Source organism: Linepithema humile, chromosome 5, assembly GCF_040581485.1.
Source record: "Linepithema humile isolate Giens D197 chromosome 5, Lhum_UNIL_v1.0, whole genome shotgun sequence".
Taxonomy (NCBI): domain Eukaryota; kingdom Metazoa; phylum Arthropoda; class Insecta; order Hymenoptera; family Formicidae; genus Linepithema; species Linepithema humile.
In genome coordinates this window covers 6570067-6589541 of record NC_090132.1, presented here as the reverse complement: position 1 = coordinate 6589541, position 19475 = coordinate 6570067, and the positions used below count along the sequence as shown (strand labels likewise).

Sequence of the window (19475 nt, the reverse complement as noted above, 5' to 3'; positions counted from 1 at the left end):
TTATCGTAAATTTTGTCCAAGCATGTTTCTCGCAACGTAAGTAAGAATGTAGAAATTCAAACTGCAAGTTAAGCAATGAGTTTTTCAATCGTCTCTATATCGGCTTGTATTAAATAAAATTATCCACACTAACATCTATCAACATTGCTGAGGAGGAATGCGATACGTGAAATAAAATAGAAAGGATAAAGGCGAAAAGAAAAAGTGAAGGTGTAAAAAAATCCGTGATCCACTAGATAGGCAACCACGTCACGTTCATTCATCCCCGTGTTATGCAAGCGACTTATACCCAGTAATTAACCCATCTAAATGCACTTTCCCTATTTTGACACGCCAGTATCGCTTGTACGCCGCGATTCCTTCTCCGTTGTTGCAAACATCCGCAAAACGATCAATGTACTTTTTTTTTTATAAAAACCGCAAGAACTAATACGCCATGATATTGACTTTCTCTCCAAATACTGGCCAATGTTCTAGATGCTTTGTGTATCCCACAAATCATATGCCATATCATCGTTATGTAAAAGCGTTCTTGCGCTGTACAAAGTGGCTTGAAAATTATTCATAGCAATGCTTTCCTGGATTCGAGGAAATGCAAAGAAAGACACGCAGACTTTGTTTTGTCCCAACTAGCAATTACATTACATGGCAAAATGTAATATTAGAAAAGCTTTCCTTGCACCTGTCATTTTGTCTGACAAATTATAATATGCATCGTGCAGCGGAACACGTGGGTATACGAATATGAATACAGGATGATTCGTTGAAAAACGAATTCATACTTTACTTTTGCAATTGCAATCTAGACAGCTACGTCACTTTCATTCATCCTTGTGTTATGCAAGCGGCTTCTACCCAGCAATTAATCCATCCAAATGCACTTTCTCTATTTTGGGCACGCAAGCACCGCTGTACAACGTCGTAGAACGAGCGCGCGAGGATTTTTTTGTGAAGAGTAAAGATTTCGACGTACCTTGCCGGTAGTGGACGAGCCGGACGTCGGACTCAGACCCTGCTGCAGATGATACATCTTGGGAGTGAGCATAGCTGGAGGTGCGCCGAGGCTACCCGGGGCGACAGCCACGCTCGTCATGGTCATTTCCCGCGACGGTCACAGACCTCAGGTGTCTTCGCAGCACCAATAGTCCGCGCTCTCCTGTTTTGCGTGTAATCATGCATTCTCAGATTGTGGCAAATCTGTAATTAATAAGAAAATTGCCTTAGAAAAGTTGATTATATGATTTCTAACTACATATATGATTCTATGGTTTTATCGTGTCTCTTTAACACGAAATGTATATATTTAATTATAATATTGTAATATTATTCAATTATAACTTTGTATTTGCGTCAATTTTATATCCTTTATATAATATTAAATTAAATTAATTATATATTTTACATTTTTATGCAGTTTTGTATTATTTTACATTAGATTAATGTTATTTCCTTTATATATATGCAATTTTTTGTTGATATCTAAATTATTCCGAAATAATAAGTTTTCATTTTTCCTGCTTTATATTCAACCTGTACTTAAATTTCATAGAGAAGACTGAAACTATATTTAGCTGGTGCTAATTGTGTTAATATCTCTGCGGCGAAATCTACGGCGGAGTGATGAGTTCGGGTTCGACGGTGGCTAAACGGCATTTCCTTGCATAATCATCGCGATAAGTTGCGGCACCTGACAATAGTACCGTGCAATTTCACTTCTCTCACTGAGAGATCGCGATTGTGCAATTTTCGTCGCGCCAGATATTTGGCCGGACCTAGAAAGCGTCTAAGAAATTTGTAATTCACTGGAGGTGGAAGTTTCGATGTTACGTGCAGCGCTTACAGACAAATGTATTTCACAGATTTTATGTCTGACTAAACGATCATATAATATGTCACAAGCATTTATCTCCGACTGTCAATAAGTTTTTTGCTATATCGCGTTGTTGTAATATATACGTATGACGTGACATTTCGCTCGTGAGTTCGTCCTTCCTTGCATTATAATGACAATGATTGTAGATACAATTGCTACTTGTCATTGCGTCTTGTTTCTAAAAATCAATTTCTACTTTCAATTTTATTTCAATTGTAATTTTATTTTAATTTTATTCGTCGATACATCAAGCCGAAATTTAGCATTTATTATTTATTACATATATACAAAAACACATTATATAAGCATATATTTTTCTTAAGTCATCCAAGATTCATTCGAAAGATAAACGTACAAACAAACAGATTCATTAATCAAATACCACGAAAACTTATAAATAATTATTAGCTAGGTAAAAATCATAAATAAATATTAGCTAATTTTATCCGTTTTCTTCGATATGGCAGTTCGTTGCGTTGGCTTAAAAATACTTATCACCTATGCTTTAAAATGTTTCAAAAGTAGGAAGATATGAAAGAGACGGGTCGCCTGAATCTCACGGAATGTACAGCATTGTCATCATACAAATTTTGAATGAAAGAAAATTGTAAATAGATGCGCAACAACCGTTTGAATGCCTTTCCACGATCTGCGGCTAACAGTCGATGCAAACAAGTTCCACAAATTAATTCCACGAGCGAGGGAACTCGGTGTACGAACGACTCGGTAGTATTTAATTAACAGAGCGAGAGAGTATTTAATAAATGGAGCAGATAACTGTTCGAACAAAAGCAAGCATCTGAATTGTCATAGACCGTATCGCGATGCGCGTTGCATTCAACGGCATAAATATGAGCATGTTATTTCCACAAAAAAATTCCGAAAGTATAAAATATCTATATTTACTTTTTACATATTTAAATTTTCATTTTTAAATGAATAAAAATACGATACAGATATTATGTCACAGATTTTATGTAAATCCGAAAGCAAAAATTAGTAATTAATAAATAATACAAATAGTTTGCAAATTTTTAATTTCTACATAGCTCTGATGTGTATAATCCACTGTAATTTTTTTATTGTTCGATTGCGCGGTCTTGCTCGAGCTACATTTGTGGCATGTGGAACTCAAATAAAGACGTCTGCAGCCACCGACTGTGTCGACGCGTTACGACCGTAGAATGCATTCCGGAGATTCTTCTTCATCGATGCACTACTGACGACCGCTCGTGATATATGAGTAAACACACATCAGGTAAGAACTAAGATGAGCGTAAAAACCGTCTGCTGTAACTATTTTCGCGCGAGATTACGTGAAGAAGCTGCGAGAAATCCATTAAATACTTGTCAAAAGAATGGCGACTTGATGAGTCGCGCGACATAATGATTGGCATTAATCTGTTGATGAATGTTCAACTATAATATATGTTTTATGTGACAATCGTTAAAACATAAATACAGAACTTGAGAGATTTATTAATCCTTCAGTGGTGGAACGACGAAGCTGATTATTACCGAATTAATTTAATTTCGCTTAGTTATATACTTGCAATTACGTTTATTATACCCTTATGTTTTCATCAATCATTTATTTTCTGATATTTCTAAGTTATTTCTAACTTAATTTTAATTTCTACTTTCTTAGTTTCTAATTTCTGAATATTTGAATAATATATAAAAAATTTTTGCAGTAATACACACGTCGTGGCCGTTCATGTTATTCAAGTTGTATGAATGCGAATCACATTTCATGAATTGCAAAGCTAGAAACGAACAAAGAGAAACAGCATCGACTTTATAACAGGAGTGTGTGTGTGTGTCGCGCGTTCCGAAAGACAATGATCGGCCATTCGCTTTCGTAATGACACGGTACGTCTACGATCTAACGTCAGAGCAATAGCCGAAGGAAACCGACGTTGCAAAATAAACTAAATAATATCGGACTATTATCAAGATCTCAAAATAGCCGACTACATTTTCTGTCTGTCGCATTTTTTTCATCTACAAAAAGTTGACTGAAGAGGAAAGTGATTTGTATAATAGTGAAGCTAAGAGTATTGGCCTTTCTATTAATTTTGATTTTTATTATCAAAAATTTTACAATTATGTAATATGAAAAAATTTCGATGCTTTAATTTTTTACTTAATTCTCTTTAGCAATTTTTATTTTAAGTTGACATTTAAGTATCAGGATATTTAAACGAAAATTAGAAAGTTGTAGGAAGTAACGGATTGCCATTAAACTTTCGCTAAGAACAAATTGACTCCAAATTGGACGAAAGAATTGTCAACAGGAATATAAAAATAACAGTGGAACACTTTGTACATATATTTGGAGGGATAATGACAGATGTTGCTGTCATGCATGGCAAGCACCTAGCGACAGGATGGCAATGATGATGATGCAATCCACCGTAAAACCAAAAGACTACACATTTCCTCGTCCGTATAACTTATGAACCGAAGCACGTGTACTCGCACGGTGTGCACAGCTCGTTGTACATCGCCGATAAATCGCCGCGGTGAAAAGTAATAGCCGAGGAAATCGCGCATAACGGACAATTATGTCGTTACCGTACGGTAATCAACAGAGCGAATTTATTCGAAACGCCGAACAAATTGATGCCATACAAAATCTACGACAAGATTACGTAACGAGGCCTTTTGCCTCCAGAGCCTTAAGCAATAATCGAATTTTAGATTTGAGGCTTTAATCTTAAACGAATCTCGAGACAATAAACTGAAGTAGAATGGTCGATTCTCGAAATGTGGAAAGCGATACAAGTAAATCACGCAAAAATGAATTGATGTGTATTTATCGTGACTTTAATAAAAGGTTATAACATAATTTATCTCGACTGTGAGAGATATAAAATTAGATGTCCTAGAACTCAAAATTGCACCGTTATTTATATAACGATGGAGATTATCTTTCGCTGCGAATGCAAAAATTCATACGGTCACGGATTCTTGTAAATGACTGACTGTGAATGATGCTTTGGTCATCCGTGTCATATAAGTATTTTCCAACAAGGTTATGTGCACATTAATTACGTCCTTCAACGGATTAATTAGTAGCTATAGTAAGATAAAAATACCTTGTCTTTCGTCTAATCAGCTAATATCGACTTACGTGTAATACTGTATAGTACATAACATAACACAAAAACTAATAAAATTTTAATTATCAACAAATTTCAAAAAAGATTTTTAAATCAGAAAAAAGTGTTTTGCAATTTTCCAGGAAAAGATATAAAACCAGTATAAATCCATAACTATTAGCTATTTATTGTGTCAATTAATGTGTTAAAAATTAAAAATTATACCAAATGCATGCAGAATTTATTTTTATTACAGGAAAGATAAAAAAAAAAATCTATTTCGTCACGTTTCATAAGAACAATCTTTAGATTACGAGAGTCCGACAGAAGTCTCTGAACGACTCATCTTCCGGAAGAAACGTGTGACACATGGCACGCCGTTAATGTAGGTTAACACACCTCTCGAAGGACGACGTGAGCGCATACTCCGAGTACTGTTAACTTGCGCCGACCGATTCTCATCATCATGCAACGTCGCGGCATTCAATGATTTTTACTTAAGCAATGCCGTGTCGCGCATTCTAACGTGAAGCCAGTATCGAATGACTGTGTATGGTGACATATATATAAAAATGTCACCTACCAAACTATGTTGCATTCTGTAATGAAAATTGTAGCAAACTTAAGCTTCACGTGTAAATTTGTATGTAAAATATAACTTACATGGATTCAGATACAATTCAGAAGTGAAAAAGTTCAAATGGCAAATTCTGTACAAAGGAATTAAGCAGATACAAAAAAATTACAAAGAGTTGTATATAAAATTGATTTTTCTCAACGAAGTATTCTTGAATTATATCATGATAAAGCCATACTGTAATAAATTAAAAAATATGTTAAAGAAAAAAAATTTGATTCACTCCAATTACAGTTTAGGTTGTTCCTTGTCAAATATATCTCAAAAAAATATGATTGATATAGAAAATAATCATAAATTTCTAAAATATACAATAGGACTGATCGAGGTAATTGTGACAGTAGGACGAATGTGAAATCGTAATATTTTCTAACGATAAAATTAACAATTATTATTTTTTTAACAAGTATATGATTATTGTATAAATCAGCAATTTTGTGAATCTAGAAAAATTATCAACATATTAGAAATTTATACATTTCTTATGATCGACACTATCTTCATCTCCAAGATATCTATCTTGTAATCTAAACTGAAAAATAATAGAAACATAACTGTTGTTTCTTATTTACTTAATGACACTGCATACGTCAAAACGAAATGGAATGTATTGCGCTTGTAATCTTTTATCTTTTCTATTGTTTTCAAATCAGTTCTAAATTCAAGTATCTATAAAATAAAATCAATTTTTATCTCAAGATAATATAAAATAATATAATTTACGTCTATTTATATTCCATATTATGATAATTATTTATATTTTATCGGAAGAAAAACATCGACGATCAAAGGAAATCGATGTTGAAAGCACAGCAAGCCAAATGGATGGAAAATCAATGTAAAGACCGAAGCATATTAACTTTCCCATGATCAATAGCCGCTGAATAGCTCTAGTGGTTAACCAATTGATTACACACAAACAGACTTGGAATTTTCTGAGGTTAGAAAAAAAGACTTATCTAACAATCGATTAGCCATCGCGCGTCGTTTGCGGTTATCAGCCGCAAAGTGCCGAAAAGTCAATATATATCGCGCTGTTAAAGCTTTATTTTCACGAATACCGATCGAAGAAGTTGGATGATCCCGATAGGTGATGGTTAGGTCGAGCCGATAACGGTTCTCGAGAGGAACGGTTATCGACGCCGCGCGCGGAACGAAATGCGAGATCGATGCGAGAACGGTGGCGAAGAGGAAGAAGAGGCCGAGGGAGACAACAACGCCGGCGGACAGCCGTTCTCGTTAGGTTCGTCGAAAGCTGGTAACGGATTGCTTTCTGTGAAAAGTCCCCACGGCAGGGACTTCGTGGAGCGAAAAGACGATTCCGGGGAGATGATCCCGAGGCGGAGCTCCCGTGACGCGAAGCGTGAAATTGCCGCGATCGGCACGCGTACGTTGAACGACACGAGAGCGCGAATAACGATCCTCTCCTTCTCTCCGTAACTGCGGATCGTCGCAGATTTATCTCGAGTCGCGCCTCGATGCTCTCCGCGGCAAAAATATTGCGGCACAGCATCATCCGCTGCCGCATCGACGCTCTTCGCAAAGGTGCGTAATTCCGGTCGACGTAACAGAGAAAATTTTGCAAGACGAGAAATCAGCATTAGTTATCTTCCTCGATGTGCAAAATTAATTTCGTAAAGCTTGGTAATAAGTGCCTTAAGATTATATCATTCAATTATAATATTTAGATTTCTCATAGGAATTATCAATTTGTTCGAATCAAACTTTATCACATCGTAGATTTTGCACGTTAAAAGCGTGTGTTATAAATAACATTAACACTAGAAACTTCGTTAATCGATAAAGAAAACTCATAAAAAGAAATAAATGCGTCCGGTTGATAGCATCGACAGTTGCAACATCGCGCAGGGAATTAAAACTCGAGAAATCCAGACAAATATCACCGCAACAATACTAACAGCAATATTTACCGTAATAAAAGACGGTGTGGTGGTAAGTCAATAACAAGCAAGATTTACAAACATGCAACATCACCTCCGTACGATTTGTATTTCGAAAGGCTAATTGGGAAAGCCCGAATCTCGATGAACAGTGCGATATGTAAGTTCCTCCGACAAGTCGGCGCGATCGCTCAAATGAGACGGTCTCGGTTGCGAAAGGTGTGAGAGCTGTATAAATGAAATAATACACCGCTGAATTGATCGCGGAATGGAATGAATGGGGACGAAACTAAATATAACACACTACTCGCCGCGCGGCGTGAAAAAGGTGTAATAAGAAATCATGAGGCAATGGAGATGGGAATCTGTAATTCCAAGGCGTGAAATTGTCACGTATCGGCACGCGTTAAAATACCTGCGGAATAAGTGAGCAACAGAAAGACTTAAAAAGATCTCGGAGCAGTCTCGAATTTCGAAAATCTTATGCACTTTTATTCACAAATTAAAAATAAAATAGAATAAAATTTTGATCTTATCATTTTATATATTCTATTTATATTTTATAGCTTTAGATAAATTCTTATATTAGTCATCGTTAATAATTTAGTTACTTCTTCACTTTGATCATCTTAATTGGAAAAAAAAAAACTGCTGCATTAAAGTGTGCCAATCAAAATCACACGCAAATAATTAATATGTTCACAAGAAACCATCGCAATAGCGACCTCGACATTACGCTTAAGGGAACAGTCTTCACTACAACTGATTCAAAATTAATATAAACAATAGGAAAAAAATCAAATAAATATAGATTTCAAATAGAGATCGGTTGGGCGCGGAAGAATAAGGGCCGGACGCACAAGATCAAGATGGACTTTCGACAGGATGCAAAAATGAAATGAAATTTTATGGTGCTCCGGAGACCAGTTCGAGCCTTACACACTGCGCTGACCCACTTGCGACTCTATCGTCGGCTCCCGATCACTTTCATACCGGGCAACCTGACCGACAACTCGGCTTGGATCCTAGGTCAGTGCGTGTTCCTGTCGACCCTTTTTTAAGAGATAAACCACTGAATTTTATCTTCCATATACAAGATATTTAATACGAAGATGCATGGGCAAGCAAAAGTGGCCAACAATATAACTCCACGATTTGATATTAATATTTATCCAGCGTTATTGAAAATCACGCTTGAAGTTAATGCCTTGTTAATTAAATTAAATTGAATCAACTTGATGTTGATGAATTTAATTTTATTTGAGTAAATAAATGTAATTGAATATGACTGAAATTGAACATGTTTTAATAATATAATAATTATTAATCATTGTATAACGTTTCAGCCAATTTTTGCGAAATGAGGAATACAAATCTACACGGGAGGTAAAAAAAATAATTATATAAACGAATCTATAGAGAAATAAAAAATTTTAAATTCCCGACGTCACAAGCTATATTATGACTGAATATTTGGACAGAATGACTGTTAGATCCGGAACTCGATTTCACTCCGACAAAGATACATTTCTCAATTTCGGCAAGACGAGTAGCTCGTGTTACAGCTCAAGTGTTTGAAACAATCGAAGATTGAAAAACAATCAGCGGGCGATAACCCTGATGATTCAGGAAATATCCATTTCGATGTAACTTTTTCGCTGTTTTCGCCATAGCCCTTTCTCTTGTCTCGCCTATATTAAGAAGCTTATCGAAGCGAGACAAGATTTGAAATGCGTAAAAACGTATAAACGACATCTCTCATCGAGTAGCACGCACTCGAGCGAGACTATCATAAAATCGCTCTATCAAATGATATTAACAATAAAAATACTTGAACGACAATCTGGACTTTCTTATCATCAATCATATAAAATAACATCATTAATAACCGATGCATTTTTACAAATAATATTCGCAACGTACACGAGTCAACATTTTTTTCTAATTCACTCAAACACAAAATTAATAAAAAATCATGTGTCGCAAATGTCATACTTAAAGGTCCGCATTCATACTACTTATTTATAATGTTGCCCAATGTTCTATTCGTTCTGTATAACAACCGCGAATAATGTTAGGACACGGCTACATTCAACGCTATACGCAGAAAGGAATGTGGCCTTAATGTACGTTTTTAGTACACAATGACAAAATGTTGGACAGTCCTGTTACCAGCCCTCTAAACTTAGCGTGAGGTCTCACATAAATATGAATAAAAATCAGGATGCGTTAATAGCGTCCCTTGTCGTCGATTGCTTTCCGAGAAGAGCTGATCGTCGTAGTCGCGTTTATGTGTACTTCTCAAAAGTATATACAGTTTATAGGCCGTACATTATGTACCTCGTGTTAGAGGCAAGCGCTGGCCGTTGTTAAGCGTACGGGTGAACGTTCACGAGTCGTCGGACTAAACTGAATAAAACGGAATTTATTGCGCGCCGGTGATATACCGCCAGTGTAAGTAATTACTCAGGCAACGCAGCTGCTGCGAGATGATTTCTCGACTGTAGGCCGGTTAGCGGAATATCCTTTGCTGAAATTAATCCGGCCACTAATGAGCGGTTACGGCAACGCGTGAGGTCACTTGATGATTAACCTAGTCGATACCACTTTATTGTCATGTAAAAATATGAAGCATTCATATTCATGAAGGTAGAATATTGAATTTTTTTGTGCATCAAATTTAATCTAGCGACTTTAGAACTAGACATCCACATCCAAGTAATCCAATAAACAATAAGCAATCTGCTGTTTATTATCTATTTTTATGCCCGATAAAATTTTAAATTTTTTAATTGAATAAAAAAGTTTTATATTGTGGGATGTAATTTCAAATCAAGGTAAATGTTCAATGATTTTTGAGCGTTTAATTTTCACTGCACATAGATTCAAATACGATTGCGAAATATCGAACAAAATTTGGCGATTATTTTTGGCAAGGTCGTCGGAACAAATCCTGAAATCCTTGCTGTCTATCCTTAAGTTCTCCATTTGTCTGCTTCATATCTCCTCAAGGCTGAACCAGTTAAGAGCCGAGCACCATTCACGATTGGCTGCTCTAGCAAACCTCTTATTACGAGAAAATTTGAAGGCCTTATTTGGTCCGTGTTTATATCATACGACGGCGCGTGGCGACTCGGTCTTGCTGACCGCCTTATGACGAGGAAATTCGCGGGCCTTATTTAGCTCGTATTTACCATACGTGCCGGCACGGTTTTGCTGTTCCCTCGCTTTTACCTTTTCTCGCAACGTCAAGCAAGGAAACGAACGAGTTTTCTCGCTCATAAAACCTGGGGCGTTCTCGCGTGCGTCTGAAAGTCAGACGTCGGATGTCTCAAGTATCTTTGTGTCTTCTTTATGACATATAATTAATTAGACATTCCAGTATAAGCATATCTGTGTCTTTCTAAGGCACTCTTGGACGTCGTTTTTTAATTTGGAAAATTTATTCTCGTAATTTATCGTAATTTTATCAAAGCTTCTCAAAATTTCCAAACTAAATGTCACTGCTACCGACGTCTATTTTTAAATCTTGTGTAGTTTATTTTAAAGTTATTCGTGCGTAAAAAATGTTCATTGATTTTTAATTGATGATAAAAATCTATAAGTAAGATAATTTTAATAAGGCATTATTTTAACCACGGGCGGAGAAATATTGATGTTGCATGGCACTCAGATGTAGTCTGGCCGCTACACACGATGTAGGTAGACGGCTTTCCTCCATGAAAGTGGCCCTCTCTTCGGCGATTCGTTACGTACGGCACGTGTAAACATTCCCGTAAGCAATCTCAGCCTCTTTCATTCAACCATCCTTTTTCACCCGCTTTCGTGACCCCCGACTTCTAACCGTTTGATTGTATTTACCCAAGACTTCCATAAAACCTCGCGTAAAGCTTCTGCGGATATGTCTATTGAACATTCAATTAACAATCAATTCACCGTTAAAAATTAATAATAAAAAATAAAATCAAATTCGAAAACATTTCTTCTCGATAAAAGTGGAGAGACGGTCTTGCATACCACGGCTCAAGAATGTGTTCGGCGAGCGAGACGCCTATTTTAAAAGAAGCGATGGTACACTGGAGCGATAGTATATAAATGCCACGCGAGCGTTCCAGATCGATTCTCGACTCTCGTCGAGGTTGGGCCGCGCCGATCACTGCCGAGATCGAAGGCACGCCGCGTGCGCGCATTTGTATTAATGCCATGCAAACGCTATGCAAATTACTAATCCAATCGCTTTTTCGATATTCGTAAGTGTTCTCGTTTATGCATAGCTCTAATGTACATATGCAAACACACGGAAATGCCATCAACGATGTCCCACGCCGAATATGCATGCGAACATCGATGCAAAAATTCGCGAAAACGCAAACTGACCTCCGCTGATGTTTCCGGAGAATTGTAACGCAAGGGAAAATAAAACTGAGATGTTTCGAAATAATAATATTAAATTTAAAACATTGCACTCCGATCGGATAATCTTTTACTACCAGAATAATTGCAGACATAAAACTACGGGATAAAAGCTGCAATTCTGAATATTTTATCCAGACGACATTCTAACAGTAACGTATAAATGGGAATCGTTCAGATGGGTCCTTAGATAGGCTTCTCGAGATAATCTCAAAATCCAGTGATTTATGTTTCGCAATATTCCTCGCGCATAAGAAAGTTGAACTGCTTGAGATTATCTGGGTAAATCGACCGCTCTGACTGCGTTTTCGTCTTGTATCAGCGATCTGCATTTTTCCAAGACCCAGTTAGCCATCGATTAGGTTTCAGCTCAATTAATAACTGGGTGTCCAAAGAGACACATAGTCACGCTCTGATGTCGACGCTAACCCGGATGAATTTACAGACGAATCGAAAGTTAGTTTTGATAGGAATTCATCGCGACATATTGACGCGACATCCTGGCATCATTCGGACAACATGCGCCGCGTAAAGTGACACCTGCTTTTGTGTCATTCGTAAACGTTGAATACATACGATTCTATAATTTATAAATACGGTATTCTGATACCGAAAACAGTTAAATATTTATTGTGCCGCTGCGCTGCGACAATACACTTTAGAAAGAGTTGCGGTTCTCGTCATTTATACGATTTAAATGGCAACTAATATTAATGCTTTTATATTGCGAAAATTAGAAATGCCACAATAAAAAAACAATCTTGTTCCAAAAATGTAATTAGATAATATTGACACAAATAATATGATATCATTGAAATTTATATTAAATTTGTTAAAATCGCAGGCAATTAAAAAATATACTTCCTAAAATTCACTGCAATACATACGATAAAACAATGTTATTAATATTTCAATAATATTTTTCAGTTCACGCAATTCAACTCCGGCAACGAGACGCGATGAAAGTTGGAAGTAGGTAAACCAGCCTTCGAAATCCGACATCATTACAAAGGCGGCCTTGATGAGAAAGAGCCACCCACGCTTGGGTGTATTATTGAAATAACTAAATATGATATTAGTATACACGAGCGTGTGTTTCCCAATTCTCTATCATGTATTACCTAAAATAGCAGTCTGAATGACAGAGTAGCTAAATGACTAATTTACTACATGAACAATAATTTAATTTTAAAAATTAATAAACGGAAACAAATGTGAGATTTTAAGTTTTTCAAGAAATTAATTTTCCAAGCAAAAGCCATATTTAAAATTTTATCTATAAATACTGACCCGCATGTATATCAAGTGGAACACAAAGAATAATTAAAATCAGTAACTGTTGCACGTCCGTTAGCTACATCTTCTTCTTATCGCTATCCTTCTTACTCGTTTTGTTAACACGCACTTGGATATCGGGTACGTTTACAGGCGCTTGCCCGATACGAAGAAAGTATCGCGGCAATTTGTTCCTGCTCCAAGATAAGAGATCTGCCAAATAAATGATCATGATCGAGAATGCTTAAGCGAGCTCATAATGCGCTGTCTCGGGCCGGTAAGTCGATGTCCTGTCTGTTAAAAGCGCCTTTCCTCTCACCGTGTATACCGTGTGTGAGCAAATGTGGCCATTGGCTTGCGCCTATAACGAATCGGTGCCGCCCTCGGTAATGGTTTTACCGTCGTCGATCAGGCCGGCATTCACGCTCCGTTTACTACGGATCACTAAAGGAGGATATATAAGTGTGTCCATTCCCAATGTCATAATCGCGATGCATATAGCTTCCGTGAAATTTTTCACAAATATTTTATCCTTAAATCTCTAATAAAGACGATAACACCGATTATTAATTACAATATTAAATTATTATGCCCCGACTATATAGATCTCGCACTAATGTGTTTTCTTTCAATTTAACTGCAGTCTCATTAGTTACTCAGTTACTTAGTTATTTCCTGAGATCCGAGTTTGCTTTTATCAGAATATTTACGCGCCGTCGTGGCGAACTTCCGATCTCGTTCAAAGCTAAAGCACTTGCATAATTTAATTCGCCACTAATATTTATTTGCTCGTTATCTTAATCCTAAGGAATCATCGCGAATATATACCACTTGTTAACGAACAGCGCGATAAATTCCGCGCGCCGGGATACGCAGTCAGAACGATATTTATAGTGCTGAATATATCCCCCGACTATAATTAGCGTTAATTGATACGCGCGCCGTTTTCTAGTAATTAAAACGAATAACGCGAATAATAAAAAAGTTATCCACATCCACAAGCGCGATCGTAAATATGCACTCAGTATTCTTACGAGATAATGGATACATAATCGTCGTAAGAGATCGTAATAGGAATATATCGCGCGAGATAGGATTTTTCCATTAGCGATATTTTAACTGGCACCGGCTTTACTGGCTTTCGCAAACAAATAATAGCAAGACGAATCGTTATTTTGAAAGGTGTCGCGCGGAATTAGGCAATGTCCACATAGCTAATTAAGCTACGAAAATTCGATTACAATAAAGACAAGGTCTGACGCCGCAACAGCAATTTTACGATGCCGTTCAATGACATAAATTAGCCTGGAAGCAAGACAATGATATATAAATCCTGAGAGGATTATTACATAAGCCATAAGATAAAGGTACATATAAAATTATGTTCACGCAACTATGTATAGTTACAGGATTAGTCCGACAAAAAACTTTCTGCGTTTATCGTCGAATATCTCAAAGTGTTATTGCAGCATATGTTTAAGAATTTTATTTATATAAAAGAATAATAATTAAAAATGTCACGAAAGAAACATAGCTTATCTCTTTTTACAAATTTCAGAAAGAGAAAAAAAAACCGATGAGAATTAGAGAAGGAAAAGAGATACGAAAGGAAGAAATATGACGAAGAATTCTTGGCAGTGTTCCCACAATTCTACACCTTAGAAAATTATACATACACTGTGGACCATTATGCAAATCAGATTCAATCCTGAATCTTTTTTTAAATGTCTCTTAATGTCATCTCTCCTTTCATAATGAAAAAGAATTATCTCGAAAGAATTAAGTATACGTCTTGCGCGCACGAGGATGTAAACGGCACTGCGTCAGAACGGAGACCGACTTTTGTTGCCAGTCGATTATTAAATGAGTAGCCTAGCCGTATCGTATGCAATGTTGCCTAGTAATCGGAAAACAAAGACAATGGCCGCCACGCAGTGTCGCGGATAAGGTTAACAGCCTTCACCGCGGGCTATGCACCACGTAAGTGTCTCCTGTGCGCCATACACTGACTGTGCAACGTGTGACTGATGCACGTGTGGAAAAACACAGTCCGCTAGATGCTACATAATAGTACGTGAGCGAGCGACGGTACAATTTTCTGACGTTTCTCTACTCGAACAAATAAATAAATATTTATTTTATCATGAAAGATGTGTGATTTGGAATATTGTTTAATACAGCTTTACAAAAAATGCAAATACAAATTACATTTTCAAATCTATGCATTTTACTTAAAGACATTATTTTTCCAGTTGCATAAAATTACAAAAAAAAGAGACATCCCAGATTGTAATGTCAAAATGAACCACCGTATATTGTAATTAGGTTTAGTGAATTTCACAAAGGTTTCACCGTCACACATAAGTTTGCCACATTACTGGTTTGCCATTCTATTTTCAGCAGATTACCGATCATGTGTGATTTTGATCTAAACGCAGATTGAATAAAGGATATACGTCATACTTAATATGACTTGGCAGTCAAGTAAAGTTCTTATCAAATGAAGTCATTCGAGTCATTTCTCATAATCTAATTTAAGATCGATCAATTGGATGGATTAGTTAATCTGATGCGTTGCGACTCCAAGCTGGCACACCAGGCATTGAAGTCTCCTGTCCTTTCTCGCGGTTACATATTACTGCGCGCAACCAATAACGGTGGATGATGTACGACGACAAATAATTAATTGACAAGAAGGGGAAAAGAACGAGTTTGCCGACTTGGAAAAGCGGTGAGAGCGAGACAGAGCCCCCGGCATTTCCTTCTCTCGATAGCGAGTCGATCCGAACCGGTCGCACCGCCATTTTCCCCGAGTTTTTGCCGGTGCGGTCAACGGTTCGCTCGGGCCAACCAGGTCACCCCTCTTCCTCATTCTTCTCAAGTTCGTTACGAGTATGACGTCGTCGATGACAGAAAGAAATGCGACAATACCAATTCCAATCAGCGACGCGTTCTGGTATTTGATTTAATGCCGCGGTGAGAATTTTACACGAGTATTTCGCAATACGAGTTTGATAAGAACTAGTTAATCGAACGAGACGACCATTCAATTATGGAAGATTTATTTTTAAACAAAAAATATGGTTTATGGTAAAATTTATAGATATATGAGAAACTGACATACTTTGCTACATAATTAAAATTTGTGAATTTTATGAAATAAAAATCTATTATTTAGTATCCAAAATATAAAATTAACTGCCCGTTCCATTGAAAAAAAATACATAATATAAACTCCTGACTACTATTTATTCATTCGATGACGCATAAAGATTTAGATGTCTTCCTGCATTTAAAATGGAAATAATATCGGCGATCTACTTATGGAACCCACCGCGCGCTACTTCATCCTCTTCAATGCCATTAGCGTAAGACAAACATCCACGGATGTTCGTCATCCGCGCAAGCACTACAAAGCTCGTTGCACCTAAACGGTATTTCTCAGAACCGTCGTTCCGGTATCATGCGTAGATCCAAGAAGTTTGTGCGTGCCACATTCCGATCTGCACCACCCAGACCGGTATTAATTACCTAAGTCGATAAGCTGTAGAGGCGACAAGCCGCGAGTCACTATACGGTGACGAACGTCGCATTACGGGACTTTTCTACCGCCGCCGTCGCGCGGTAGAAAGGAGTTGTCACGTGATTGCGTCGGTATAAAAGGAAATACTTACTTGACGATTACGTGGACGTTTGGATTAACCTCTCCGCCCGTAGCGCGGAGCAAAGCCAGCAAGTATATACTAGCTGAGAAATTGTGCGCGCAAATGAGGAACGGGCGCGATGATTCTGAAAGAGCAGTGAACTTTTCATGCATAATGCTATTCTTCGTATACTTTTAACCCTTTGCGGTTTCTGCGTGTTACGCAGGCTGCGACATACTTAGCGTACAATTCTAACCGTATGTCTCGCAGCTTTGCACGAATGTTGTGTATAATAACTCCTGATTCTTACGGTGGTTCAGAAATAATTTTTTTCATTGAAAACATTTTAAACGCTATATAACGCAATATTATATGATTTGTTTAATCATATAAAGATACTCAAAGATTGGAGATTGACAAAACATATGAGAATAGTTTGATCTTTGTGAGAATCAATCTGTCTATGCATCATTGAGTGAATAATATTCGTCAAGAGCTGTCAAAAAATGATAGAAATAGCTAATGTCCTAAACTTTACAAAAATAAAATTAAACATTAAATATTTATTTAACTGTCTTTAAACGCTGGAAATATTGTAAAAATATATCGATTAGATTGGATTATGTGAGCACTGTCGAGAACTGAGAAAAAACTTTTTAAAGATTGAATCTTTGATGCTGCATGAAGTTTTTGAAATTAATGAAATTTAACAACGCGGTCATCAAAATCTCCGGATCAGCTTATACGCTCTACATGTGAGTTTTGGTGAGCGGATTAACGACGAAGAGCACATTCGCCTGTTTGCTCTCCTATTGACACACTTTACAAGCATGGCGTAATATGGCACGCATTCAAAGGCACTCAACCTTGCGTGTTGTCTTTCGGTCGGTCGCCGACTGAACCAGTGAATGGTACCAGCTGGTAGCCGTTGGTTGAGACTCTCTGATTAACTAACGGTCGCAACGCCCGTAGTCTGGAAATCGTAATACAGCTTTCGCATTCAACTCGAAATTGTCGTCGTCGTTGTCGGCATCATCGATTTACTCGCAAATAAAACGCGAAATAGAGAACAATAAAGACAACTCCGTCAGCATGTATCAGCCCTATTGTATTCGCAAAATGATGGAGAATTCTCACACGCTTGTGGAAAGAAAGCCGAAGGAACAGACAACCCATTGTCGACCGCATCGACCATTGTAATTGATACTTGTTCTTTCGGAGCCACGCAACACGCAATGGTGCCCTTCATGGGCTTTCGCATCGCAGAGTTGCGAAAACACGCACAATACTTAATTGTTGAATAGGCTCGAGTGGATCAAGGAAACGTATGACATTCTTTTAAAAGAATAGAACTCTTATATCCATATATAAGTTAGATTTCATTATAAAAGAAAAACTTTGTAACATGTAAAAAACGAATTCTTTCACCTTTCGTTCGTCAATTATACATTAACCATCTCGCTCGTTGTGCAAAATTTTAATGGGATTTATACGCAGCGTGAGATTCGGTGTGGCACATCGACAGGTGAGTTAACGGATATATATTCGTAACCTCTTTTCATTTTCTCGCAGTACAACTAACGGCATGGTCTAATCATCTAAATAATGATTTAATTCTTTAGAGAAAAGATGAGGCCTTCTCGTGTAAATTTTAATCATTTAAAAATATGCAATTAAATAGTTATTCCCATTATTACATCAACTTTCGAGTGAAAAAACTTGCACAGCAAGTCGTTTCCTTCTTCATATGTTAAAATATGCTACAAATATTTCGAAGGATGAATATCAGATGAGAGATATGCTTTATCGATAAGAATTATTCATATAAAGAATTATTCATTTCAGTCATACGTCAAGGAACGCTGATCGTGACTTGTTCGAGCGCCATCGAACAAGTGACCTTAACAGAATAATGCGCGCACCCATTATTACGCGGCGAAGCGGTATACATTATCTGTTCACGACATCGTTGGTGCATCAAGACAAAAGGTTACTAGGTTTCGTGTTAGGTAATCGCATCATCGCTCTATAATCTCAGAGCATGTTCTTCCTCAAATTCAAATCTAACGCGAATGGCAAAAATACAAAAATCCTACTTAATCCGAATTAATTAATTTTATATGAGACGTTATATTGTTCATAAAAGTTTCAGAGATTTCAAGCCACAAACATATTGTTAAAACAAATTTGTAAATATTTTTAGTTCATAAAATTTTCAACAATTTAAATTGATATTCGTAAAACTCATTAATTCTGTAGGTTATTATAACAAAACCTCAAGATTTAATTTCATATGATTCAGGAAATAAGTAATATAAGATTTTATCAATCAAATAAAAAACTGAATTTTGAAGAAAATATCAGATATAAAATAATTGAAATTAAAATTCGGATTGCGCAAGAATCGACATATAAATACAAACCACAAACTCACAACCGTGGTAAATTCAAAATTAATTTAGAATTCTTCTTTGTTTTTATGCGCAAACCAGTTAATAAGCTTCCAACCGGCAAGTTTTTAGATCGTAACTCATAGAAACAAGCACGATCAGCCAGCTCAGAGGGCAACAAAGTTTCCCAAGCCCTATTCTTTCCACTCGTCCTTTTTCGCTATTTTTACTGTTGCTG

General features: G+C 36.8%; 1 protein-coding gene across 1 annotated transcript in view; it reads right to left on the bottom strand.

Annotated features, from left to right (window-relative positions):
- The window catches only part of RhoGEF64C (Rho guanine nucleotide exchange factor at 64C), a 57500-nt gene that overhangs the window by 27294 nt on the left and 10731 nt on the right, over nt 1-19475 (bottom strand). The window contains exon 2 of the mRNA XM_012367758.2: nt 974-1197. Within this exon, the coding sequence (XP_012223181.2) occupies nt 974-1099 (126 nt within the window). The 5' untranslated portion in view covers nt 1100-1197. The remainder of the gene's footprint in view (nt 1-973; nt 1198-19475) is intronic.